This window comes from Girardinichthys multiradiatus, chromosome 17 (assembly GCF_021462225.1).
Source record: "Girardinichthys multiradiatus isolate DD_20200921_A chromosome 17, DD_fGirMul_XY1, whole genome shotgun sequence".
NCBI classification, from domain to species: Eukaryota; Metazoa; Chordata; class Actinopteri; order Cyprinodontiformes; family Goodeidae; genus Girardinichthys; species Girardinichthys multiradiatus.
In genome coordinates, this window is record NC_061809.1 from 2440444 (window position 1) to 2468361 (window position 27918).

At 41.8% G+C, this 27918-nt stretch overlaps 1 protein-coding gene across 1 annotated transcript; it reads left to right on the forward strand.

Annotated features, from left to right (window-relative positions):
* Positions 1-411: 411 nt before the first annotated feature.
* lrig3 (leucine-rich repeats and immunoglobulin-like domains 3) lies at positions 412-27852 on the forward strand. The gene is made up of 19 exons (XM_047390221.1): positions 412-884; positions 8435-8506; positions 8607-8681; positions 15001-15135; positions 15476-15619; positions 15755-15898; positions 15996-16139; positions 21462-21605; positions 23040-23120; positions 23203-23274; positions 23702-23773; positions 24785-24948; positions 25133-25468; positions 25553-25834; positions 25922-26398; positions 26471-26629; positions 26723-26863; positions 26952-27200; positions 27279-27852. Exons 1-19 carry the CDS (start codon positions 688-690, stop codon positions 27503-27505), a joined length of 3315 nt encoding a protein of 1104 aa, XP_047246177.1. The 5' UTR covers positions 412-687; the 3' UTR covers positions 27506-27852.
* Positions 27853-27918: the final 66 nt, after the last annotated feature.

Here is a 27918-nt window from a genome sequence, read left to right on the forward strand (position 1 = left end):
TAGAAGGATGCTGAGACTGGAACCAGCAGGCAGGAGGCCTAGAGGAAGACCAACGATTTATGGAAGAAGTGAAAGAGGAAATGAAGGTAGTGGGTGTGAGAGAAGAAGATGCAGAAGATAGGGTTAGATGGAGATAGATGACTCGCTGTGGTGACCCCTGAAAGGGAGAAACTGAAAGAAACAGAAGAACCGCTAATACAAAATACTACTAATAATAGTAAATGTAATAATAAAATCATCAGCCATAAATATTTCACAGCTCAAGGGCGAACAAAAGAAACTTCACATAAATTATACTGGATTTTGAGCCGGCAACTGAACAAACTACATTTCCCATGTACCCCAGTGGTCCCTCCCCACGCATACCTCTGGTGTGTGCTCATTCTGCGCTGTGGGGATCCCACACAGGACAAGTTGCCCCAACAGAAGCAGCGAGGCGCACGGATCCAAAAGTTTCCACACTGGAATGGGAAAGTTAGAAAGGAACGATTTCCTTTTATTTCTCACATATATGATACACAGAGGAATAAGGAATTGGATATAAAAGTAAAGCCGGTGGATAAAAATAAGCATTTTAGGGATTTTTGTGGTCACTTTCACTGAAGGAGTGATTTGGCACTTTGGATCGGCTGCGCTGCATCTGAAGATAAAACCTTTGAGGTGCGATCTCCTGTGTGGCGGAAGAAAATGCTTTCCTCTACGCAGCCTCGCAGTTTTGCAAGGTTTGCCGTGTTTTTCCTGCTATTTGTGGGACTGGAGCGTGGATCGGGGGCTCGCTCTGGGACGTGCCCCCCTCCCTGCGTGTGCTCTGGGGAACTTGTGGACTGCGGTCGAGTGAAAAGGGGCCGAATTCCAGACACGATCCCGGAGTGGACACTTCAACTGTGAGTCCACAAACAGAGCATTTTTTTTTTTTATCTTCTGCCTGTTGTGGCTTGTTGATTTCTTACTATCATTTATTACTATGTATTGGTTTGTGTGCTTAGTTGGATACTTCAGTTTAGTTTTCCTTCAGAACGGATGGGATGTCCTGGTAAAAGAGGAAAGAGCAGGAACACACATTATGAATTTGGTAGTTTTGAGAAAACCCCATGCAAGACTTTACACTAGAAGGATATTACACCATTTATTTTACATTTACAGATTTGCTTGTAAAACTATGCAAAATTGTACAGATTCCAACAACCATGAAAGGTAAATCTGACTACTGTCAGAAGCAACATACATTTACAAAGTTGTGTATAATTATGAACTCATCTTGCATGTAGATGCACCGATTAATCACCCAGAGATCAACATCGGTTCAAGTTCTAGACATGCACAAATTAGTTGGGTAGGGATTGGAATTGGCTGGCTGATTTCCTACATATTCTCCAACCAATCAGCAGGAGATCAGAATCAGGCAACTTTCTATTGATGCACCAATCAAAATCTGAAAAAAAGTTAGGAACATATAGTGGGGATAATTTTCCGTTGTGTAATTATTCTGTTGTATTCAAAACTACTAGCTCTATCAATAAACCTGCATAAGATTTGTATCGGCCAGGGAAAGTCTGACCCACACATTTCTAGTTTTGCATGAAGTAAAGCTTTTTTCTTATCTTGCCTTCTCATTTGGGCCTTCATAGATTTAGATGGTGCTGGTGGCAGCAGTTGCAGTAATTACAGTAACAATTTTAGTCTGTATAGTTGTTTTTCCGCTCGACTATTTGATCCCCCTTTTTAGAAGTAATTGAAACAAAGCTCCTGTTGTGTTTGCAATATTTTACTGAGTGTTTAGAGCCATTTTATAATGGTGAGGTTGTCTCACTACCTGTTCTGCAGCAACTCCACGACTTTAAAAAGGATTCAGGCCTATATCTGTGCGGTTTTCCTGAAGTGTTAAACACTTTCCTGAAGTCAGACCACTGGCTTCACAAACAGAGCTCAAACTCCTGCCTCTTGGAGCTACAGCAGAACGCACAACCTCAGTTTTAAGGTCATATTCCTCTGTGTCTTCTACTTTACAAATAATTATTCTTGGCTGATTTTTATGTTCCTGTGTTAGGACTGAGCACTTGATTCAGCACCTGGTCAAAGCTGTTGCTTTGCTGCTGAGTCCAATTTTTCTCTGCTGTTGCTCTGGAAACTTGTAATTGCCAGAGAAAACAGACCCAGCCTGCGCCTCATAACCAGAAAACCTGGCCTTCCAAAGAAAATGAGAGAAAGGGAAAAAAAGTTCCACTCGGGGGGGGAAAAAAATCTTTTCACTCTGGGATGTTAATTTACGAGTGGCTCTCCAGCACATCTTCAACCCCTTATAACCGCCCGACTCTTTGTTTTCCAGCACCCCATTATTTTTGCTGAATTAGCAAACCCCCGGGCCAGCAATGGCACTGATTAAGGAGGAGCGTGTAGCATTAGGTTGGAGCAAACTCACACTGATAGGAAAATGGGATGAAGAATGAACAGGGGGGAGGGTTGTTGGATGAAGCCAATGAAAAGAGAGATGTTTTTGAATTAGTTTCTACATATATTTATACATATGAAAAAGGAGAGAAAAATGTGCAGAAAGTGTTGTGGTAAAGAAAGAAATGTGCCTATATGCTTACATTACAACTCAAATTTCATTTAAACGTAAAAGTGGCCATTTGAGTATAAATCAGTTTGCAAAGATGTAGTTTTCCCATTTGTGCCCTATCCTGCACTTACCCATTTGACATTTCATGTCTTTCTACTGTTATTCCATACCTTTAAACCTACCATATACAGCCCATGTACTTTTCTTTTAATTTGTAGTTAAGTATTTTAAGGAATTATGGAGGTAAATGGGCAAAGAAATGCTTAAACATCATGTGTGATTTAATTGAATATCATTTTTGTAAACTTCATGTAACATCTTACTTTCATTTATTTTACTTCTCATCCTTGGGCTGGACGACTCTTATATGTACCTAATATGAGAGATTAGGACCTCTAGCGTCCGAAACAGACAAAAATAACTTGACCTTCGACCTTCTGCTGGTAGGTTATTGGAGTTATAAATCCACATTTCCTTACATTAGACTGATTTGAAAAATAAAAACTACCTTAAATTATCCTCTGGCAGGTTTGAATTGATGCATGGTCTGTTGGAAATATCTTTGCTCCGAGGCTTTGTTTTGCAACAGATTTCTTAAGTACGAAACGACCAAAAATACAAAGTTGAAAATCCCAAAGTGCTAAATTATCCAGCACCCTAATGTGGCACTGTTATTAGTTGGATTATGAAACACATCCTAGACACCAGTTTTATAGTTGTATAGATATTTATGAAAGTCTTCTGTCTTGTCTAGCTAAGCTTTGGTAATGCTCTATAGACTTTTGCGTTTTGAACTGGATGCACTGCTGTGCCCAACATTTTTAGTGTAAGGCATTGCTTCTTTAACACTGGAATATTATCTTTTAGTTGTCCCATTTATTTTATTTACCATAAAGATTAGTGAAAACCCTGTTTGTGGTGTTGTAGAACGTATAATGTTTAAAGTGTCCCACAACCCACTGAGCAAACGGAACTATAGCAGATGGTTCCTTTTCACTAACATCTGGGCCAAAGACGACTAATCTGGAATTGTACAAAATGGCAACAAAGAAAAAGAACCCATAGCTATATTAAATTCTGTAATAAGGAATATACTGAGTACGACGAGCAAAACTAATGCTGATTAACAACAAGGAGCAAAACGTTGGCTGTTTTTGTTTTACAAAATGCCAAATGGATCATACAACCCTACGTGCTTCCACAGTTGCCATCCTCCGCCAGGTAATATACCCAAAGGTGGCAAAAGTTATGGTATACCTACAGGGGTTGGACAATGAAACTGAAACACCTGTCATTTTAGTGTGGGAGGTTTCATGGCTAAATTGGATCAGCCTGGTAGCCAGACTTCATTAATTGCACATTGCACCAATAAGAGCAGAGTGTGAAGGTTCAATTAGCAGGGTAAGAGCACAGTTTTGCTCAAAATATTGAAATGGACACAACATTATGAGTGACATACCAGAGTTCAAAAGAGGACAAATTGTTGGTGCACGTCTTGCTGGCGCATCTGTGACCAAGACAGCAAGTCTTTGTGATGTATCAAGAGCCACGGTATCCAGGGTAATGTCAGCATACCACCAAGAAGGACGAACCACATCCAACAGGATTAACTGTGGACGCAAGAGGAAGCTGTCTGAAAGGGATGTTCGGGTGCTAACCCGGATTGTATCCAAAAAACATAAAACCACGGCTGCCCAAATCACGGCAGAATTAAATGTGCACCTCAACTCTCCTGTTTCCACCAGAACTGTCCGTCGGGAGCTCCACAGGGTCAATATACACGGCCGGGCTGCTATAGCCAAACCTTTGGTCACTCATGCCAATGCCAAACGTCGGTTTTAATGGTGCAAGGAGTGCAAATCTTGGGCTGTGGACAATGTGAAACATGTATTGTTCTCTGATGAGACCACCTTTACTGTTTTCCCCACATCCGGGAGAGTTACGGTGTGGAGAAGCCCCAAAGAAGCATACCACCCAGACTGTTGCATGCCCAGAGTGAAGCATGGGGGTGGATCAGTGATGGTTTGGGCTGCCATATCATGGCATTCCCTTGGCCCAATACTTGTGCTAGATGGGCGCATCACTGCCAAGGACTACCGAACCATTCTTGAGGACCATGTGCATCCAATGGTTCAAACATTGTATCCTGAAGGCAGTGCCGTGTATCAGGATGACAATGCACCAATACACACAGCAAGACTGGTGAAAGATCGGTTTGATGAACATGAAAGTGAAGTTGAACATCTCCCATGGCCTGCACAGTCACCAGATCTAAACATTATTGAGCCATTTTGGGATGTTTTGGAGGAGCGAGTCAGGAAACGTTTTCCTCCACCAATATCATGCAGTGACCTGGTCACTATCCTGAAAGAAGAATGGCTTAAAATCCCTCTGACCACTGTGCAGGACTTGTATATGTCATTCCCAAGACGAACTGACGTTGTATTGGCCGCAAAAGGAGGCCCTACACCATACTAATAAATTATTGTGGTCTAAAACCAGGTGTTTCAGTTTCATTGTCCAACCCCTGTATATAGAGCATCAACATTCCCTAATGAGCTGCCTTGTCTGCCCTTTTTTGGCTCTCGCATTGATATGAGTGTGAGAAGAAAACCCCACAGATATATTTGATAAAGGGGGGAAAATGTGCAACCAAGGAATTATTTAGTCCCATGACAAGCTCGGTCTGTGTGCTGAGGTGCATGAAATGCATGTAAAGTGTCTAAGGGACACTTTCATTCTCGCTGAGAATAAAATGGTGTTGGATCAGCAGATTAATCCGAAACAAGTCAGGTGTGATGATTTCTAAGGTGGTCGGGGTGTAGACAATCACACATGTCCATAAACAGCTGCATAAAGTTGCGTGTAATTGTGGAATGATGGCAGCTTTGACACAGCAGGAGGACATCGTCAGTGGAAGAAGTCGGAGGGAGCGTTTCCTTCAGAGATCGTACTGACCTGCTGGCATATGATGATGCAGGGCTTATTAGCTGGTGCAGATGGCCCAGGGAAATTATTCTGGAGCTTACAGAAGGAAACTAGGAGGAACCGTGCGCTCCCAGAAACCTAAAGCAGGCTCGGTGTGCGATGGCTGGCTTCTAAGTCATTATGACTTCCTGAATCGTTTTAAAGATTTACAATACTTCACATAGTGTTTGTGGTGACAGATTTCCTAATAGAAATATAGGAGGCATGTTCACTACAATGCTTAACAATAAGCTATATTTGAGCTCATTGCAGCAGCTAGAGAGCCCTGTTTGGATTTGATGCAGACATTGTAAAAAAAAAACTTGTACAAGCCGACAAACATTTTATTTTCAGCCAGTTTCTTTAACGAGTCACTGATGTCAATCAAGCAGTTGTTGGTTTGCTGCAATTCACTACAAATATCCCTCATAGTGTGGACAATGTTGTGACTGCAGCACAGGTCTGTTGCCATTGTCCACGCAGCAACTCAACTTTTATGCATGCGGCCCCAAATCTCCTGCAAAGACCCCATAGGCTTGTCCAACTACAGTATTTTGTTTGTATGGTAGCCATACCCACTTCAGTCGCTCAATAGTTTTTGGGCACCAAAGAAGAACAAGCTACAAGAACAGATTGATGTCATTTTGTTCTTGCACCCTGAGAGAGAACAAGTCACTCTGTTCTTGTAGAGTATGTACAGGCCTTGCAACATTCACTTATGTTCAAGTTTAGTTTTACTTCAAATAGGAACCAAACATGTAGCCTATTTGTAAATCTTCTGCTTTGTCTCATAGTGTGAACAGTAACGACAGCCTTTTTTAGTTTAAAGAGAAGCAGTTTTCAGTAACTGATAAGGAAGTGGTGCAGTGTTTTCAGCGGAGCAGCAGATACAGGTTGCAGCCTGTACACGGCTCTGCGTGTTATCTTTCCCCACTCAGAGCCTTCTTTGTGAGGGAAATAGAAGTGTAGGGTCTACTCAAGGTTTATCTTTCAAGCATGATAGGACACCTTTCCCACATGGCCTCCAGTGCTGCGGCTACATCAACAATTTATCGTTGAACACTCTGCGGAGAAAAGAGGAGGAAAGGAGGGGGATGGGGTTAGTTTAAAAAAGTAAGTAAAACTCGGCTTGATGTGTTCTTGAAATCTTCTGCCAAAGAACAAAGACAGGCACAGCAAGTCCAGCAGGGTGTCTCAGATGTACAAAAGGCGTTCCTCTTGCTTTTCCCAGCATTACAAATACATTAGTAGTTGTTAGGTACTCCCCCCTTCTCCTTGATGGATTCCAGATGAGGGAGGTAGGAGTAAGGAGGTGGGGAGGTGTAAAAAAAAAAGTGTCTGGCACCACAATGTTGATGGTGCACAGCAGTGCCAATAACTCCGCCACTTTATGGCTCATGAGGCTCCGCTTTCCAGATCTCTGTTGCTGGTTTTAAGGCTCATTTTCAAAAACAGGCAGAGGACACAAGAGTACAACCCCCAGTGAGCTGCAGCCAGGCTCGGTCGAGTGTAGCACAAACACAAAGAGAGCTCAGACAAAACTAGACACACCGGAACATTAATGAACAGACAATAAATATTCTACGTAGGCATGCTTTCAAGAGTTTAGACACATGCTTTAAAGATTAAAGACACGTTTGACAATATTGAAGTCAAGAACAGAATTGTGATTGATTTATGTCCAGGCAGTATATAAAAAAAAGACACACAGAAGCTCTGCCAGCGGTTAAATGTCTAATGAATTCTCTCACCGGCTTTACTCTCTGTTTCTGCAATAGTTCATTGGCTTGTGTAGTTTTGGCCTGGATATGAATGGAGCTGCTTTGGCAAGAAGAAACAAAAGCCAAAAGTAGGCCTTTAACGTCGGAGCCACACAGTTAAAGGGGAGGGGGGGGGGCGTTGTTTGTATGCAAAGTAGTTTGAGACTTCAATCTTCACTACAGTGGGGGGTTTTTAAACCTTGATACATTGTAAAGCAGTACTTATTACAAGGTATTGTGTTAATTACAGTTAATTATAGTTAATCCATCTGAAATCTTTACACTGGTAACTAGACATAGGCTGTAGTTCTTACACTACAATAACCTTGAGTAAAATAGCATGTTGTCAAAATACTACAAAAAAACCTAACCCTAACCCTAAAAACTATTAAAATGTATTATTATTGCATTTTTAAAAGGAGATAAGGCAACAACTATGCCTGCTGCTGGCACTATAAGCCTTCATGTTGATTGTTACAGTTACAATTTTTAGATGAAAATGTTAAAACATTTTATTGTTGTTTTTGACCCACAGACTAGGTATAGGTACATAATAAACATGCATTAAATTCACTAGATCATTCCACCTTTTTCCCATTCTGTTGTTGTCGTTAGACTGTTTCGCAACTGGAAATATCTCCTAGCAGCCAAATCTTTCTTTCCTGTAAGTGAGGGAAAAAGTGTAGTAGTCTCCTTTCAACCTACTGACCAGCAATGAGCAGCAACAGGTCATGGAATGACAGTGGTGTGCTATTGTCCATATAGTGAGAAAAAACCTTGGTCATTCCAGTACTTTGTGTCATTGAAATGACCTTAAACAGCAGGACTGTACCTTGATTTCCTTAACCAGCCCTTGCACGGTATGATATTAGCAACATTCTAAATGTTTTCTGTAGAAAATAATAGAAGATGATCCATCTGCTTAAATGGACTTTAAACCACAGGAACTGTAGAATGGAGACTTTTGTTGGTTTTGAAGCCATATCCTGTTAAAACCTTGGCTTACCTTCATTTCAGCAACCAGCCCATGCTTGTTGGTGAGGCATAACATTGCCAAAGATGTTAATGTTTTCAGTGGATCATTATGGAAAATTGGAGCTTGTGAAAAGTGCTGTGCATTTATGTTTACTTTTTTCCTCTTTCACAGGGACTTGAGCCATAACAGATTGCAAGTGCTCGACAGGAATTTGTTTTCCAACCTGCCCAATTTAAATGAACTGTAAGTGTTCACTGTTCCCAGTATTTGCTCAGGTTAATAATAGCATTTCCATCCTTCAATGTACTAAAAAGGATCTATTTATTTTTCCTTACTTCTACAGAAAACTGAATCACAACAAACTGGAAGCAATACCAGATCTGGGTCCCTGTGCTTCAAACATCACAACCCTCATTCTGTAAGTCAAAGTTTTTTGATAACTGTTATACTTGTTCAGATTGTCACCTCAGCCTGGTTTTCATGGCAAATCTCTGCCAGGAGTGTTACTGTTGGTTAAACTATTGAGTTGGAAAGTTGCTTCTCCTCTTCCCTCAGCCAAGCCCATCTGACTGAGCTAGTTCCCAGACGGGCCAGTGGGAGACATGGCAGTAAGCTCCAGACGGGCCAAGTGTTTGAAGACAAATGTCACCAGCGCTAAAGGAAACATTTTGTCTTCTGTCTGGAAAGAGAATTTACAATCTATTTAATCCCACTCTTTAAGTGGAAAAGTGCTTGATATCAGGGTTGTCACAAAAAAAACGATTAAAAAAATCTGTTGTCATATTTTATCCCTTGCAGACCGCGAGCTCGTAATTGTCTGGAATCTTGTTTTGCAAGACGTGCTTTCAGAATCACACATATAGTGTGTGAAATCTCAACAATTTTCATCTGGTTTGTGGCGCATTTCTCAAAATTACCCAGCATGAAGTTGTTGCGGAGGAATGTACATGTTGCTAGATGAGGCGTGTTCCTCATCAAGCCCCAACACGACAGCTAGCAACAGCTGTAGGCTGTGCAGTCAGTCAATCAACAATTTGCAGTTTTTGGAGAGAAATCTCACCTCCAGCAATATTTTTTTCCTAAGCAAAGAAACATGAGCAGGGTGGACCTTTTTTTAACAGTGCTCCTCCAACAGGGAAGTATCTCCTGTAACTTTTAATTGGGTTTAGGTTACATTTTAATCCCTGCTTGGCTTCTAATTTTCAGAAATTACCTCAAGTGAAAAGGTATGGCTTTCCCTTCTTGGTTACAGTGGAGTTTTACCATTTTAATAAGCACACCAAGTGACTAAAGCTCTACACCTCTGAAATTCCTGTTATGGTGCAGCTTTTCAGTAAATTCCAAAAATATTTTAAAATGTTTTAAAACTATCCAAGTTAATTGAAGGACAGTCATCCACTCATAAATGGGCAAGATGCCCTGCAGGACTCCTGTTCCCCCTGAGAATAAAAGACATACAATTGCTGGGCACCGCGTTTGTGCCGTAGGCCACTGACAAGGGTTGACTATGGCTGAGTGTGTTAAGTCTTCTTGCAATCAGAAAGTTGTAGGTTTGACTCCAGTTTCCTCCTCTGACTTGTCGATGTGGCAAGGAGCTAGCCCCTAGTTGCACACTGATTTGCATAACAGTGCATGAATGTGTGTGTGATTGTAAGTGTGACTGGGTAAATGTGGCTTTTATGATGGCTAGCATTCCTTATTTAGGCATCCTGATCTTACATCCATCAGCCATTTACACCAACTAATAATCTGTCCTGAATTTATACTAACTATTTAATCTAATAACGTTACCTGTTTAAATTTGTTATTAGATTATTATTTATAAGCCTGAAATGTGTAAACGTGACACAGCTGCCTCTGCACAACATATGAGATGCAACAACACACATCCATCCATCCATCCATCCATCCATCCATCCATCCATCCATCCATCCATCCATTGGCAATACCAGCTTATCCTTTATTAATAAAAAAAAAATCTCAGCTATAGTGGCCACTTTTTTGTTTCTCTAGATTGAAGCAAACAAAAAAACCTGCTGAACCATGTTTTTAAAACCAAGGCCCTGTGTCAACTCGTCCTTTTGTACGATAGGAACAGATTGGTGCTTGCAGAGTGTTTGTCTGCTTAACATGAACTTGTGGCGCATTAAATAAATCACATCCCTTCATCCATCACACTACTAAGAAAGCAGGCATTGTATCCTCCAGCAACATAATTTTCCTTACATGGTAGGGATGAGCGTTTTTTACCAACTTATCTTTATCTTTGTCCAAACTCCAAATTTTAGAAATATGTTCATTTTGGGTTTTTTTTTCTGTTCTTTTGTATTTGTTTTGTGGTTGAAAAATAGCTGGAAGAAGAGCTTTAAGTTTCAGCTGGCATGGTTTCACATGCTATCTCCATTAGCTCTTTTTCCCTAATGTCGAGCAGTTCAGTGTGAGTTAATTTTTCTTTTTCCACCAGTGAAACATTTTTCCACAATTTCTTTCTCTCCTCCTGTTTCTCCAAGCTGGGAGGGTTGTAAAAAAAATTAGGACCTTAGGGTATCAAATAGCACTTATTCAAACAGCCAGTCAGACATAGCGGCAGCCTTCGCTGACTTCTTTGACCTCTCAGCTTCGAGTAAAAACAAACGACAATAACCCTGCAGCTGGTAGTAATTAAGTCGTGATCATCTTAATTAATTGAACAATTTCCTAGGACTTTATGGAGAGGGTAGACCCCACCACCATGAAATTCCTCTGTTCGAGAAGGTTTCAACAAATGACCATAGAGCTACCAGGTTAGATTAGGTCTACAAGGAGCTGAACTTGGCATTTCTTCCGAAATAAGAAATTTGTTGAAAATGAGAATTACAAATAAAAAAAGGAGCAATTATAGTAATCTTCTGCGACGTTTCCAAAACATTTAAGAAGTCTGATAGAAAACCCCAGTTTTCATCGCTCAGTTTCAGATTCAAGACAATAACAGCCCTTCATTCTCTAAAAAGTGGCTTGAATCAGGACAGCCAATGAGTTAAAATGCAGTGCTGTGTAAGATATCTGACAAGTTTAATATGGCGTCTCAGCAATGAACGCAGTGCTGGTTTTCATTACCGGCGCCACGGCTGTGAGAGGGATTCATCAGATTGCGCTTGAAAACTCTGTTCTTTTTCCAATAGGAAATACCACACACACACACACACATACACAATCCAGACACACCACGAGCGAGACGGTTTACAGGGAAAAAAAGCTACTTTCCGTTTGAAAAGTTCTTTCTATTAAAATTATTTGCTGCTTAGTGGACATAGCTTTACTGAAAACACATGTCAACAACAACAGCGTTTGGGAAAGGCTCTCACAATTTCACATAGTTTGCCAGTTTGTGGGGTCTGGTCAAGGGCCCAAAGTGCTTGTGGATTCTGGCAGGTATGAACTGGTGCTGGTATAAAAAAATCAGAATATGGGACGTACACCCTGTACGAATATTAACAACATCTCTGTTACCATCCAGGAATCTTATCTGAAAATCAGCCTAAATCATTCACAGTCTTTGCCAAATTTCCCATTGGGATAAACTGGAAAGACTGGTTGCATCTCATGTGGCAACCTCGTTCTCCTTCTCTCAATGATCAGTCAGGACAACATGAAAACTGAGATACACTTTTGTTTGGGACCCGAGGGTTGTGATGCGTGGAGACCCCTCTGTGAGTCTCCCAAAAAAAGGTGTTTTATTGCAAGGATTGGTCCAAAGTATGGGACTACAGCCGTAAAATTCAGAATGCTGAGTAAAGACGTTTCAGAGCAAGGCATGTGCCAGTCACTTGTATCAACTTGTATCAACTTATACCAATGTATAAATAAATGTTCGTTTAAATACCCCAAAGTTTTCCATCGTAATGGTTCCACGGTTTAACAAGATGCCAGAAAATGTGACTTGGAGTTTGCTGAGCACTGCATGGATTGACACACCAATGCACCAGCAGAGCATTCTGGGACTTGTAATATTAGCTGTGCATCTATTGTTTACCATCTGGCCAGCTCCAATAGACATTTAGAATTATCTTGCCTGTAGGCCTGAGTTCGAACCATATGGATTAAATCATGTCATACATTTTTGTTTAAAGATGTTTTGCGTGCCTGCATGGTGGTCCCAGAAAGGACTGGATTTGAGTCCCAGTCGGGGGTCCAGCTTCCTCCCACAGTCTAAAAATCTGACTTTTATATTAATTGGTCTCTCTCAACTGCCCTTAGGTGTTAATGGGTGTGCACGGTTGTTTGTCCTGTGTGTCTCTGTGTTGGCTTACTATGGACTCAACCTGTCCAGGGTGTAACCTGCCTCTCGGCCATGGACCGTTGGAGATAGGCACCAGGTCCCCCGTGACCCTGTATAGTAGAAGCGGGTGTAGAAAATTGATGTTTTTGAGTAAATGCAGTGAAACTATGATGTTTTTACTTAAGGTTACTACAACAGGAGGATCGCATGGCAACCCATGCATAGACAGTGATGAAATATAACTATCAATCATTCATAAAGAAATATCTACACCACCAGGATTAGACAAAGGAAATTAGTCAAAGGATCACTAATTGTACACCCATTTCAACCCAGCCTACTTTCATTTGATAGTCTACCAGTAAACAACCCATTTAATTCCCGCTAACTTAAGTTATTGCATATTAAACATGGACTGATATTGGACTAAGAGTTATACATACATGAATACATAACAATCACATTTTATTTTATTAGTTTGTTCTGTACATTCCAGCCACTTCGTCTTTTAGCTAGATGACTCAGGTAACTTTTAGATGCTTGCACAGATTTGATGATTTGGTGAGTGGTGCAGAACTGGCTGCCTTTTTTGTTGGCTAAAAGCTGCTGTTGTGGTTGCTGCCAGGCGCTGGTATTTTCACCCCTTCGCTGGACCTTCGCAGTGTGGGTTATTCTGTTTCTGGCTTTTAAATAGTGTTGTCTACCGTGGGACATTTTACTCAAACATACCAACCAGAGGGAGGTTTCACCATTCTTTCTGCCATCCTTTCTTGGGCTAGGTTAGGGTCCGCCACGTTCTCAGGGTCCCACCACTCCCAGGCCTTTTCCAGTACATACATTCCTAGCTTTCCTCGCCTAGTGCCAAAACCAGGGGTCTGCAACCTTTACAACGTTACTAAGTTATTATGAGCCATTGTGGAAGGTACTAGGAAGGTCGCAAACCCCTGGCCGAAGCCTACCTCTAGCTTTGACACCTCATTGTGACTCTTTCTCTCTCTACCCTTGACCGCTTTCCCTTACCATAATCACAAAATAAATTTGCATAATCAATATCTATTTTATTAGCTTCTGTGCTGTTACGAACCAGAAGAGAACTTAGGTTTTTGGTAGATAATGCACTAATTGAAGTACTGTTATCTGGAAAGAGTGTTAGACTGATGCTTTACAGTGGTGCTGGGTCTTTCAGTGATGTTTAGAGTGTGCAGCTTTATATTATTGGCCTTCAGCCCCTGGGTTCAGACCTCGAGAGGGGCGGAAGAGCTCATCAGAAGGAAGGTATTGGAAAATAAGAGCATACTTGCTTTTATTTTGACCTTATAATATAAAATAAATCTTGTTATTTTGACAATTACAATGTTTTTGTGATTATTTGGAACAATTTTCATTAATTATACAGCTCTCAACTGATGCATGGTCAGGACAGAATGTCTCCTTTTTATATCTAAAATAGTTGGGTACAAAACAACCGAAATGGTGAAAGGGCCAAATGACCAACACCTAGAATGTTTCCATAGAAATATGTGTACAAATAATTAACCTTGGTGGTAAATATGCCCAGCTTAGCACAGTTGCTTGAATAAGTGAGAGGTTCCACTGCATGGTAGACAAACAGCACCTTGTAAGGAATACTTCTACCTCCAGTGTCCTCTCCGCAAGAAGAAAGACCTTGTATACCTGATGTCTGAATTGAATACTGACATGAGGACCAGCTTGGCGTTACTTAGGAATGTTTTTTTTCTGTTGAATTCCTGACACCTGAGGCACGTCAAATGATTTACAAATTCTAGTAAATGGCTCAATTTTTTAACTTGAACCTAGGCGTTAAATCGTTTGGAATCAGCCTTCCTTTCCTCCTGTTTTTCCTTATAAAATACCTCTAAACTCTGGTAAGCACTGTGTAGCTGAGGAAAGGACTGAGACTAAAAATGGGGCCTGTAGTCTGGTGCATCAGAGGGACTCTCTCCCTCCCGTCCACTCTCTACTGCTGAATCCCCACACACAAAGATGGCACTGTACAGCTCGGTTTATAACTAAGCAGTCCCTGCACTGCAATTTAGGAGGCGTGCAGTTCAGGAAATTGCTGGCCTCTGCCGAGGCATGCTTTCACTGAGGGAATGGTATTTATCAGCCAAGTAATTGGTGGGTAACCTTTTTAAATACCTTGTTGGTAATTACCTTATAAACAAAATAACACATTGCTAAACCTGAGGGTCTTTTGATGGGACGAGCAGTGACATTAGTCCTATTGAACAATTAGCTGCCTGTTATAATATATCCATGTAGCATCAGCTTAAAAAAGTGATGTCAGAGAGTTTCATGTTGGGTGGGTTTCATGAGAGTTTGACATTTTCTTTATACCACGGTGGAATTTACAGACTTGGCTGTTTGCATATTTGGGAACATAAAACTGTTTTGAACCACTAGTCAGATAGCATGTATCCCTGCAGTTTATTAGAGCATTGGTGCCTGTATTTTCAGAGCAAACAACAGGATCACCAGGATCTCAGAGGAGCAGCTCCAACCCTTCACCTCCCTCGAAACGCTCGACCTCAGTAACAACAAAATAGCAGAAATAAAGACCAGATCCTTCCCGGCTTTGCCTCTCAAGAACTTGTGAGTGTTATTTTTCATGTGTGGCCTGAACTTTTTTCTTTTTTTCACATTTTGTCACATTTCAACCACAAACTTTAATGTATTTCTTACGGATGTTATGGGCTTTCATGTGGAAGACCTGCACAAAGTAGAAGTAGCATAAGGGAAGGGAAGTAATACATGGTTTAGGCTTATAAAAAAAATTTTCCACTTCAAAAATATTCCTTAGTCTGTCACATAATATCCCGATAAAATACCCTGAGACTAGTCTAAAGTGACGATGTGTGAAAATCATTTGCAGGGCACTGTATATTGTTAAATAAACAGTACATTTATAGAAAGTTGCTCTAAAATCCTTCAGGTTTCTCTGCAACAATCGTATCTCGCCACTGGAGCTCGGCTGGTCCACCAACTTGGCCAACACTCTGCAAGTTCTTGAGCTCAGCCACAACCGGATCTCCAGTATCCCAGCCAGGTTCTTCCAGCTGCCCAACCTACAGCATCTGTAAGGTCTACTTTCCTATGAAAGTTGCATGTATTAACCTTTCCACAGGTTTCTGTGAAACCAAGACAGTTTGCAGGACGTTGGCTTGTTGTACCTGTTTGCCCCTCTTGATTGAGAACACTGTGTTTGTTCCAGGGATTTGAGCAGAAACCAGATTCGCCGAGTGGAGGGCTTGACTTTCCAAGATCTTCCCACTCTCCGCTCATTAAAACTGCAGAGCAACCGCCTCTCCCACCTGATGGACGGAGCCTTCTTTGGCCTCAGCAACATGGAAGTCCTGTGAGTTGTTTTTTTACAATCAGTGCACACCGAGCTGATTTTCTTCAAACATAATGAAATGTTGTATAAAGTGATACCTTGGTTCTGTTGGCTGCAGGCAGCTGAGCTTTAATAACTTGACGGAGGTGAGCAAGGGTTGGCTGTATGGTCTGGGGGCTTTGCAGCAGCTCTACCTTGAACACAACGCCATCAGTAGGATCCAGCTTGACACCTGGAAGTGTTGCCAAAAACTCAGCAAGCTGTGAGTCCCCTTTTCTTTCTCTCTCTCTGGACACCTTCCCCTCTCTAACCAACTTTGTTATTCCCCCCGGACTTTCCATTCACCGTCTGTACCCCCAACACTCCAACGTGCTGCTCTACCTCTCCTCTCTTTGCTGACACTTCAGTTCCTCCCATCAACAACCAGAAAAGCAGAGTTTCTATTGCTCTGCAAATCAGTGCCAGTATTAAAGCTCTGGCAAACTACTACACATCCCCTTATTTTCTTTTCTGCTGTTCTGTCTTCTGAGAAAAGGTATTTGTGATTTTCAATTTTACACAGACTTAAATAATTTCCCAAACCATAATTGTCTGTTTATGGTAGGGATGGAATGGTTAACGGTATCAAGGCTTAATAAGGTTTTAAAAAAATTGTGCTTTTAAACCTGCAACAATTTTCTGCCCCCTTTAAAGAGAGACCAGAGGAATCATCCGAGTGACCAGGGCTTTTGCCGGCACTGCTAGCCAGCTGGCTGAAACCCTGGAGGGAATGTCTGAAACCAGTTAATGGTTTTTACCTGCATTTAGTGAGCAATATGGATGCATATTTAATGAAGATTGATATGTTTATTGTGTAGTTTGTATACAGAACCAAACAGCATCGTGAAAACCATGGGCTGTGGTTACTGTTGTCAAGGTGAATGTCATGTTTTACGGCAAGCTTCTGACCCACATGCGAGTAAACTCTCCAGAGACAGGAATCAAAGTTTAACAGTTTATTTAAATATAAATTAATGGTGTAGACAGCTGGTCTGGAGAGGGCCCTGAGCTCGGTCAGCGGATTACTGTGAGGGAAGGATGAAGAAAGATGAGGGATGCGGATAACTAGTGTGGAAGCTGAGTAAAGATTTGGTCTTACTGGTTTGGAGTAGTTCAATTCAATTCAAAAATACTTAATCCCAAAGGGAAATTAAATGTTGTAGCTCACATTATGCAGGTTTCTTCAAAGAGTCGTTGTAGATGCTGATGGCTGTGGGCAGGAAGGAGCTCCTGTAGTGGTCTGTCTTACAGCAGATCTGAAGAAGCCTCTGACTGAAGACAATCTGTTGTTGTAGGACAGTCTCATGAAGAGGATGCTCAGGGTTCTCCATAATGTTCTTCATTTTATGGAGAATCCTTCTTTCCACAATGATCTCCAGAGGTTCCAGAGGAGTCCCCAGAACAGAGCCAGCCTTCTTTATCAGCTTGTTGAGTTTTTTTAAGTCCCTGGTTCTGATGCTGCTGCCCCAGCAGATGATGGCAGAAGACATCACACTTTCCACAACAGACTTATAGAAGATCTGCAGCATCTTGCTGCAAACACCAAAGGACCTAAGCTTCCTCAAGAAGTACAGTCTTCTCTGTCCCTTCTTGTAGATGGCTTCACAGTTGCATCTCCACTCTAGTCTGTTGCCCAGGTGAACACCGAGGTATTTATACTCCTCCACCACCTCCACTTCTTCTCCCATGATAGAAATAGTTTTTGACTTATTCCTGTTTCTCTTAAAATCTACAATCATATCCTTTGTTTTAGTCACATTCAAAATGAGATGATTGTTTCCACACCATGCCACAAAGCGGTCCACCACCTTCTTGTACTCAGCTTCTTGTCCATCTCTGATCCACCCCACGACTGCAGAATCATCTGAGTATTTCTGCAGATGACAGGAGTCTGTCTTGTACTGGACGTCTGAGGTGTACAGAGTGAAAAGGAATGGTGAGAGTACAGTCCCCTGTGGTGCTCCTGTGCTGCTGACTACCTGGTTAGACTCACAACCCTTCAGTCTCCCAAACTGTGGTCTGTTTGTCAGGTAGTCTTTGATCCGGGAGATTGTTGAGGCCTCCACCTGAGTCTTCTGGAGTTTCTGACAAAGCAAATCAGGTTGGATTGTATTAAATGCACTGGATAAATCAAAGAACATGATCCTCACAGTGCTGCTGGCTTTGTCCAGATGACAGTGGGTTTGTTGAAGCAGGTGTATGATGGCATCTTCAACGCCAACTCCACAACGATAAGCAAACTGAAGGGGGTCCTGATGGTTTATTGTTTGCTTACTCAGGTGGAACAACAGGAGTCTCTCTAGGACCTTCATGATGTGGGATGTCAGGGAAACAGATCTATTGTCACTGTGGACTGATGGGTGAGTTTTCTTTGATACCAGAACAAGACAGGAGGTCTTCCACAACACCGGAACCTTCTTCTGGTCCAGGCTAAGGTTGAAGAGGTGCTGCAGAATCCCACAGAGCTGCTCTGCACAGGCCTTCAGGACTCTTGGGCTGACATCATCTGGACCTGTAGTCTTATTCCAGTCCAGTCTTTCCAGTTGTCTCTTGTCCTGACTTCTTGAGACACACAGGTGGAAGGGGGAGGCAATGGGAGCATCAGTATCTTCTGATTTGTTTGAAGGCGAACATGTAGAGGTGTGTCTGTTTGGCTGTGAGCAGGAGAGGAGGATAATGAGAGCTTGTTTTTGAACTAAACCTATTGAAGAATGTGTTCAGTTCACTGTCCAGACGTCCATCGGTCCAATCTTCTTTCTGCTTGAAGCCTGTGATCTTCTTCATCCCTGACCACACATCTCTGATATTGTTTTGCTGGAGCTTGCTTTCCAGCTTCTTCTTGAACACCTCTTTGCTGTCTCTTATCTTGACTTTAAGTTATTTCTGTTTACTCCTCAATAATTCTCCGTCTCTGAAGGCTTTTTTTTTTTCTTGTGAAGCAGGTTCTTCAGGTCACTGGTGATCCAGGGTTTGTTATAGGGGTTTGTCTGCTATTCTACCAGAGTAGCAGACAAACTGTCTGTCACTCTCTGTTGCACTTCCAACGTTTTGTTAAAATCACCAGATATTGCCACAAACATATTGGGTGTTGTGTCTCTAGCTTAGCAACAACTAAGCTAAAGGTGGAACATAAACTGTTGCCAAAATAACACCGGTGAACTCTGGGTAAATAATATGGACAAAAACCTACTGCTAACATGTAAATATCTGGACTGCAGAGATGACACTTCACAGTATCTCTGTCTGCACCTATGGTCAGAAAGCCTGGCAGAGAGACGCTGGAGTCTGGGATATGATCCTGCCGCCATGTCTCAGTGAAACAGCCAGTACTCTGGCTGGGTCCTTTGTAGGGCCTGGAGTTCATCCAAATTGTTTCCCAACAATCTCACATTGCACATCATAATCAATTGAAGAGATGGTTTGAACTTCCTCCTTCTCTCTCTTCTCTTTGCTCCTGCTCTGCATCCACAGCGCCTCCTTTTTAACTCATCAGGGATTTTGGGTAGTAGTTGAAGTATTATTTGAGCATTTGAGATCTTAATCACCTGCTTATGGCTGTAAAACAAACTCCTTGTTGCTATGGAGATACATCATAACAAATGTCCAAAATTTAAAAAAGTATCAGTAAATGCTTTCCAGCTGCACAGCATCTGACACCTGAAAGGATAATCATCCGAAAAAAAAAAAAAAAAAAATTTGTATCCACCAAAAGAGAAATTTGAATCAGAATGAAAAGTAACAGAGCTACTCCAACCTGCAATATTGGTGAGGCTCCATGGAGAAGTGAGCAGGATCCTGCGTGTATTATATGAGTGATTGGTTCAGCTTTGGCGGAAGGCTGCTGCTGGTACGTTGGAGGGTGGACAAGTTAGCTTGGAGCTCCCAGTGGTTAGAGGAGATTCCTCTGAGAGACTTATCCAGGGGAGAACTCAGGAGTTTGCAGTTGCCAGGGAAAAGTGCTAGGGCACTTTTTAAGAGATACACAGAGGGGTAGAAGTACCACATGGGCTGACACTGAGGCGAGGAATGATCATCAGCCCGCTCCTCTTGAGCTCCAGTAAACAATGTTGATTAGGAGCAGGTGTACTGAAGGTCACTGCTCAGCCTCACCCTCCAGAAGGAACTGTAGCTGAGAGAGAGAACAGAATACCACACAAACAAGTCTTTGAGGTTGAAGCTCCTCCTTGGCATCACCCTAATCTTTAGCGCCTTTCACAGATTCTCTATAAGATTCAGCTCAGGACATTGACTGGGCCTCTCTAAGATGTCAATATTACTTCCAGTAAGAAGAAACATTTTGATAAAATTAAAAGATTACTTTAAACCTAAAATTCTAAGGAGTATGAATACTTTTGTCCAAATGGTACTTATATACACCTTTTAGTTTAGAGTACAGTGACAAACATTAGGGCCACTGTCTGTTGCCATGGAAAGCACGACGCGTTCTCATGTTAGCACTTCTTTCAGGCATAGCACAATGATCTCAGATGTGTTTGTCTGCAAAGCAGGACGTCTGCAAACAGTACCCGTTTGGTGGTCTGGAGCTGGGTTCAGAGAAGGTGGAACTGGTTTGTTATCGTTGTGTGGTAACCAGCTAATACCAGCGTGTTATTCCTATCTTAATCTATAGAGTGCAGAATGGCTAAAGTTTACGAATATTCACTTGAAAGACTGCAGCTTAACTTAGTGAAGGTTTGTTCTGCTTTCTGTGTGTCAAGATTAAATAACGACAAGTAATTGAGATGGTTATTGTTAATATAATAGTAATCATTATTTTGTTGTGTTATTTAAACAGCTGCTTTTTTAACATTATGTAAATACAGTGATATGTGATAAGGTTTGGCATTTTTCCTCAAGGTTATTATACCATCAGTGTCTTGTACTGGTCCATGCCTTGTCCCTGGGTGTAGATTTTGTGTTGTGGCCTTTTTACAGCAGTAGCCAGCTTAGTGTTTGCAATGTCTGGGATCCCTTTTTGTTTTGGCTCCTTCACTGTCAGTCTTGCTCTTATATCATGAACCCACGAGTGAACAAGCTGCCTGTGAGCCGCCAATATGTCCAGTCATCTGGTTTGTTTTACACCTGAGTTTAATTTGGATAAAACGAGGTTTTTTAAGGGGAGATTTTTTAATTATCTTAAAAATATGTCCTACCATTCCTGATAACCTGCCAAAGCAGTGCTCATGTTGGCTTTTATCGCATCAGAACCACAACCTTCAATATATATTACTCACATTTAGTGTGATAGACCAACACAAAGTAGTTTAGAATTGGGAAGTGGATGAAAAGGGCCAATGGACACTCTTCATCCAATCTGAGTTTAAGCTACTATGCGAAAACAAATGTCATATTTCAGCCTATGATGTGCAAAGCAGGTAAAGTCTCTCTGTTGTAACTGCAGCAAAAGGTGGTTCTACAAAGTTAGGCTTAACATAAATGAATGCCAGACTTTGCATTTGTATTTTAGATCGTATTTTATACTGTTGCATGGATTTAGGGTTGCAGTGCTGTGCTAACCTTCCTTGGTGTTCTTCCTGCCCTGCAGTGTCTTGTCCGCGAATCATCTGTCCAGGCTGGAGGAGTCCAGCTTTGATGGTCTCAGCCTGCTGCATGAGCTCCATGTCGGAAACAACCGTGTGAGCTTCATTGCAGGTGGAGCTTTTCGTGGCCTCTCAAACCTGCAGATGCTGTAAGATGTCTTCAAGTTACAAAAGTGTATTTTAAATGTCACCATTAGCGTGTGTATTTATGTGTTTCAGTTTTGCAAAAATCGGACAATCCACATATTTATGCTTAACCAAGCTTTTAGCTCAGTCCAATGCTTGAGTGGAAATATTCTGTCTGATTTGCATTGGGGATGAAGTAGATTATTGTCTTGAGGTGTTGCCACACATATATAAAAAATAAAAAACTCAGACAGGAACAACCACAACCTCAATAACCCCCCACCACCATCCTTTCCTCTGTCCAAATTGCTCTCCCACACTGCATCCACCCATCCCCCCTTTTCCCACAGAAACGCTCAGTAACATTTCCCGTGGTCGAGGCTAACTAGAACCAAATGTGAGCTGTGCTGCTGAGGTCACTGTAGGGCAGGTGTGCATCTAGGTGGACATGGATTGCTTCAGGGCTTCAACCACCACCCCCATCCCTCACACACACACTAGCATGAAAGCATTCACTCACACCCTTCCTCAATCTCAATCAGCCATAGCCAAGCATGCCGAGTAGGAAAATAAGTGTTTGAAGACAATAAAGCAGCTAAAGGATCAAAGGAAGTGATTTATCTGGGAAATTCTAGGCTTTTAGTAATCTTGGTGTATTTTTCTTTCTGCAGATATCAGAAAGAGCCGCGGTTTGAGTTTTCCTTGCAGAAAACATTTTAAAAGGAACATTTATGGCTGGTTAGATTATGTGGCCACATTAGTAGCAATTAGAAAAATTTTAATTGAGAGGTATTGAGTAAAATATTCTTTTCTACAGATGAACATAAATGTTCAGTTTCTGTGGTGGAAATGCTAACTGACATTAATACTAAAGATACTTCTGCAGCTACATTCAGTTTTTGTGGGAAGTTGGATTAAGAATAAGACCCAAATAAAGTCATTAAGTGATGAGTGATTGGTCTTGTTAACCTGCTGGCCTCACATTGTTTGGTCATTTATTTTGGACTTACTAATTTGTTATCTGACATAAAACACTAATCTTAGCTCCTGCATGATTGGTATGAAATCTTCATTGTATGACAACCTTGAGTAAAAATACCATGGTTCTTCAGAATCACTGTATTAAAACAAATATGGTAATTATCAAAGTAATTACTTCATTTAAATAAGAAAAGCCAAATGTTTACCTACTTCTTTTAAAACATAATGGTAAAACATTTTTATTTATGGTCATTTTCACTAAAAAACTTGCCCATATGTTACATACTAAACCATAGAATCTCTTGTATCACTTACTGTTGGTGTTGGTAGTATCGAATGAAGTTTAAAAACTTCACCTACCTTCTAGTGGGTTTTTTTTGGACATCCCAAAAAAGGCGTTGCCAACTTTAAAGTGCCATGAACCAGACCTCCGGTTTAAGGCACCGCTTTGAATATAAATTTAATGTCTCTTAAAGGGATCTCCAGAATAATGAAATCTCCTGGACCATTGAAGACATGAATGGGCCTTTTTCTGCACTCGAAAAGATGAAAACACTGTGAGTTTGTTATATCTGATTGAACAATTAATAAAGCCCAAGACTAAAGCTTGTAAACTGATCCAGCCTTGCTGTTTTCCAGATTCCTGCAGGGGAACCAGATTCGCTCGGTGACCAAAAAATCCTTCTCAGGCCTGGATGAGCTGCAGCACCTGTGAGTCGGCCTCATGTTACATTGATTGTTTTCAAAAGTCCGAGCTGTAAACAAAGCAGGCTGAATCATAGAAGGAGCCATTCATCCAGACTAACTTCTCCTCTTCCTCTGCTTTGATGTGGAGTCATGTGAGCCAAACTTTATCAATCACAAAGGTAGAGGAAGTGGAGAAAACTGTCTTTGTAAATGTGCGTGTGTGACTGTTCAAGAACTGCATTTGATTCTAATTAGAGCCAATGCCAGAGCTCAAAGCAGCTCAGAGTCGGGCCTCTTTTGATTAACACAGCAAACTTTTATTGTTTGTTTTTCTGTTGTGTTTAAAGATTTTAAAGTCTTTGCTTCTCATATCTGACATCTGCAGAACCCTCTGCCAGAACCTAGTCAGTGCTGATGCCTTTTCTTTGTCTATTTTTTTGTCCCCACGTAGAGATCTGAGTAATAACGGCGTCATGTCCATCCAAGCAAACGCCTTCTCTCAGATGAAGAACCTTCAGGAGCTGTAAGTGTCAGGTTTCACCAGAGCGTCCTTGTTTTTGTAGCATAGAACACCAGGTGAAAGTCATTATGGTGTGCTGGAAAAGTCGGCACCACACACTGCTGATTTCATTGTTAATATGAGTGCAGACTTTCCTTTGCCTTTTCCATCATAGAATAGTTAGATCTTTAAGAAATCTTGAAAGGTTCTTCATAATTCTGCAACTTTACAGTTTCCTCAATACATTCATCAATACAGCTGAAATCAGGGTTAGGGTTGACTGTGCTGTACTGATATGGGCTGAAAGGCCACTCAGCAAGAAATAAGCCATAGTTTCACACCATAAAAAAGTCAGTACAATTTACAAATGCTTTAAAATGCAAAGACCTTTATTTCTGGAAACATGTCTTGTGGTCTGATGAAACTAAAATTTAAGGGGTTGGTCATAATGACAAGTATTTGGAGGAAAAAAGCCTGAAAACACCTTCCCAGCTGTTAAACCTGGGTTTAAATGGGTCTTCCAAATGGACAATAACCCTAAGGCATATTGCCATATTAGTTTTTAGAGCCAACAAAGTCATTGTCTTAGAGTGGCCATCACACAGCCCTGATATCAGTCACAGAACATTTGTGGGCAGATCCTAAACGGAGTGTGTGCAGCATGGGTTGGAGGGAGCTACAAATCAGTTTTATCAATAGGAATAGACCACATTTCCATTGATTCCATTTGAAGAAGTAAAAAAATTAAAACAAAAACAATTCTCTCTTATTATTCTGATATTTAGCTAATATAAATAATTTATGCTAACTGACTCAAAACAGGAAAACTTTAATCTCATTTAACGTGCTACAGTGATAAAAACCTTGTGTCTATTTTTACAATTTTTTAAACATCTTGATTCAACTGCATATAGGAAAAATCCTCTTTAACTCAACTTCTTTAACATCTAGTTTCCTCTGCTACAACGTCTTCTTTCAGATTCACGTAGCATGTGAGACAACACAAGCCTTTCTAATATCTTCTTCTCCTGGTAGGCGCCTGAATACCTCCAGCCTCCTGTGCGACTGCCAGCTGAAGTGGCTTCCCATCTGGGTGGCAGAGCAAACCTTCCTGCCCTGCGTCAATGCCAGCTGTGCCCACCCACTGATGCTGAAGGGCAGAAGTGTGTTCTCTGTACGCCAGGAGGAGTTTGTGTGTGGTGAGCTCATTCGCTCAGTTTTGAGATCCTCACACACTCAGAAACAGGCATTATAATGGACTCGGATTGAGTAGTTTTTCTCCTTGTGTTTAGCTTAATAAGGAGGTATAATGGAAATTTACCAATTCTTGCATCATTTTCATGTAAAGATGCAGAAGGTAATTCCTTTTCTTTGTTCATCCAGATGACTTCCCAAAGCCCAAGATAACGGTGCAGCCAGAGACCCAGTCAGCCCTCAAAGGAACCAATGTGACATTTGTCTGTTCTGCTGCAAGCTCCAGTGACTCCCCCATGACCTTTGCCTGGAAGAAAGACAATGAGGTCCTGAATGATGCCGAGATCCACAACCAGGCCCACCTAAGAGTGCAGAGAGATACAGGAAGTGAGACGGAAGTGACGGAGTACACCACCACACTGCAGCTGCGGAACGTGGAGTTCTCCAACGAGGGGAGGTACCAGTGTGTCATCTCTAACCACTTCGGGTCATCATATTCCACCAAGGCCCGGCTCACGGTTAACAGTAAGTTTGGGATGTGATTAACTATTACACGTCTCACCAGCCCCTTTACTCCCAATCTTAACCTCTTTTGTTCCACTTTTTTAGTACTTCCTTCGTTCACTAAAATGCCAGTGGACTTGACTATACGGGCCGGAACGATGGCTAGGCTGGAATGTGCAGCCATTGGTCACCCATCCCCTCAGATCGCCTGGCAGAAAGATGGAGGCACAGACTTTCCTGCCGCCCGCGAGCGTCGCATGCACGTCATGCCGGAGGATGACGTCTTTTTCATCGTGGGTGTCAAGACGGACGACATCGGTGTTTACAGCTGCACAGCCCAGAACACCGCTGGAGCCATTTCAGCAAATGCAACTCTAACTGTACTTGGTGAGAAAGTTACTCAAAGACTTATATTATCTCAAGTCTTTTTTGCAGTATTGTCTAACTTGTAACCTGTGTCTGTATTTCTTGCAGAAACACCACATTTCTTACGCCCCCTCATTGATCGCACCGTGGCCAAGGGCGAGACAGCGGTTCTCCAGTGCATCGCCGGCGGGAGCCCTCCTCCCAGGTTGAACTGGACCAAAGACGACAGCCCCCTGGTGGTGACCGAGCGTCACTTCTTTGCTGCTGCCAACCAGCTCCTCATTATTGTCGATGCTGCAGAGGCGGATGTGGGAAAGTACACTTGTGAGATGTCCAATGCCCTGGGCACAGAGAGGGGCAATGTTCGCCTGGTGGTCCTGCCAAACCCCAACTGTGACTCCGGAGTGCAGAGTGGCGTAGGGGTCGCCATGGGGAGCGGATCGGGAGCGGATGATGATGGGTGGACCACAGTTGGAATTGTCATCATAGCAGTGGTGTGCTGCGTAGTTGGAACTTCTTTGGTCTGGGTGGTCATTATCTACCACACCCGCCGGCGGAATGAGGATTGCAGTGTCACCAATACAGGTCTGTGGACACTTGGTTTGTCACATTATCCAAACATCTAAACTTGTATTAATACATGTTCTTGTGCTCCAGATGAGACCAATCTGCCTGCGGATATCCCCAGCTACCTATCTTCTCAAGGAACACTGGCTGACCGACAGGATGCATACATCCCATCTGAAAGCGGCAGCAGCCATCAGTACATAGCATCATCATATAGTGGTTTCTACCTACAGCCTAAAGACATGAACGGTATCAACACTGACCTTTTCTTCTTTGCCTTTGAAACTAAACTTATTGAAATGGACATTTTCCTAACAAAATACTATTTGTTAACCCTGGCAGGTCTTTGTCAGCTGGATACAGGAAGTGAAGCTGACATGGAAGCGGCCATTGATCCTTTACTTTGCCATTACCAAGGTCCAATTGGCTCTCTGCTTTGTCGAGATAACATATATCCCAACGACCCATCTGAGGTCTTTACAGGTTGGTAAAAGTCTTGATCCTGTTCTAACAAACACATTTTTAAGCTCCAGAAAACAAACTAAAATAATGTCTGCCTTTTCATCCTCAGCTTTTTCCATTGAGCAAAAGCCAGTCAGCATTGAGTCCTACAGAGACAGCCTGACTAAATCCAAAAAGATGGACTACTTGCTGTCTGAGCATTTTGACCTCTGTCCTTCTCCTCTCATGGTGCAGCATCCAAACACCAGTTTGAATCTTACATCTCAGCAGAGGGACCGTCACCAAACTATGGATGAGGCAGATGTTCTTGACTGTGGGAAACCTCATAAATGTGTCTCTCCCTGCAACACTTTCATGGGTAAGTTTGAGCTTCTCATCAGAACTACCCTCATGTTGCCTCTGTATTATGTCTGACTTATAAAAATGTATCCCACAGGAACATTTGGGAAAGCTGCTTGGATTCCACACAATGATCTTCAAAGTCTGCCATCAGTTACGTATCATGGAATAGGTCTTCATGAGAATCCTTACACTGCTCTGGATGTTGACTCGGATCACGAGCAGAGCATCATCAAGGACTCCTCGGAAGGAGGCATCTGCATCTATGAGCAGCCTTTTGACTGCGGTAGGACTGATCCCTTCTCAGCTAGGTTGAGCTCCTAGCTGATCGACCTTCCTTTTTTTCATGAGGAGGACAACCAAAAAGAATGAAAGAAATGAACTTTGCTACCTCACTGAATGGACACTTTGGCAATAAAGGATGTCTGTAATGTGCAACAAGTGAATGTAAAGCAGTTATTTTGCTGAAAAAGATTCTGTTAATAACATAGATGAATATATAAATGTTTATGTAAAGTTTATTATATTTTGTAAATTGTTTATAAACAGATATGGTTATTTTTGCTTACTTTTTTGTACAAATACTTTGCAGCCATGGCTTTCCATTTATGTCCGCTTTGAAAAAAGCTGTTTTGCACATATGTAAACAATAAAAAAAACACCCAAATGTGTGCTGCTGTGGTCATTTATGGTTTTTCAGTCCCCTAGAAAATATCTGAATATATAGAATCTAGTTT

Excerpts from the sequence above, each read along its gene's own strand:
- lrig3 (XM_047390221.1), top strand. The coding sequence starts at position 688 with ATGCTTTCCTCTACGCAGCCTCGCAGTTTTGCAAGGTTTGCCGTGTTT. Across the intron at positions 16,140-21,461 it reads TGCCAAAAACTCAGCAAGCT|TGTCTTGTCCGCGAATCATC; the intron begins GTGAGTCCCCTT and ends CCTGCCCTGCAG. Across the intron at positions 24,949-25,132 it reads CCAGGAGGAGTTTGTGTGTG|ATGACTTCCCAAAGCCCAAG; the intron begins GTGAGCTCATTC and ends TTGTTCATCCAG.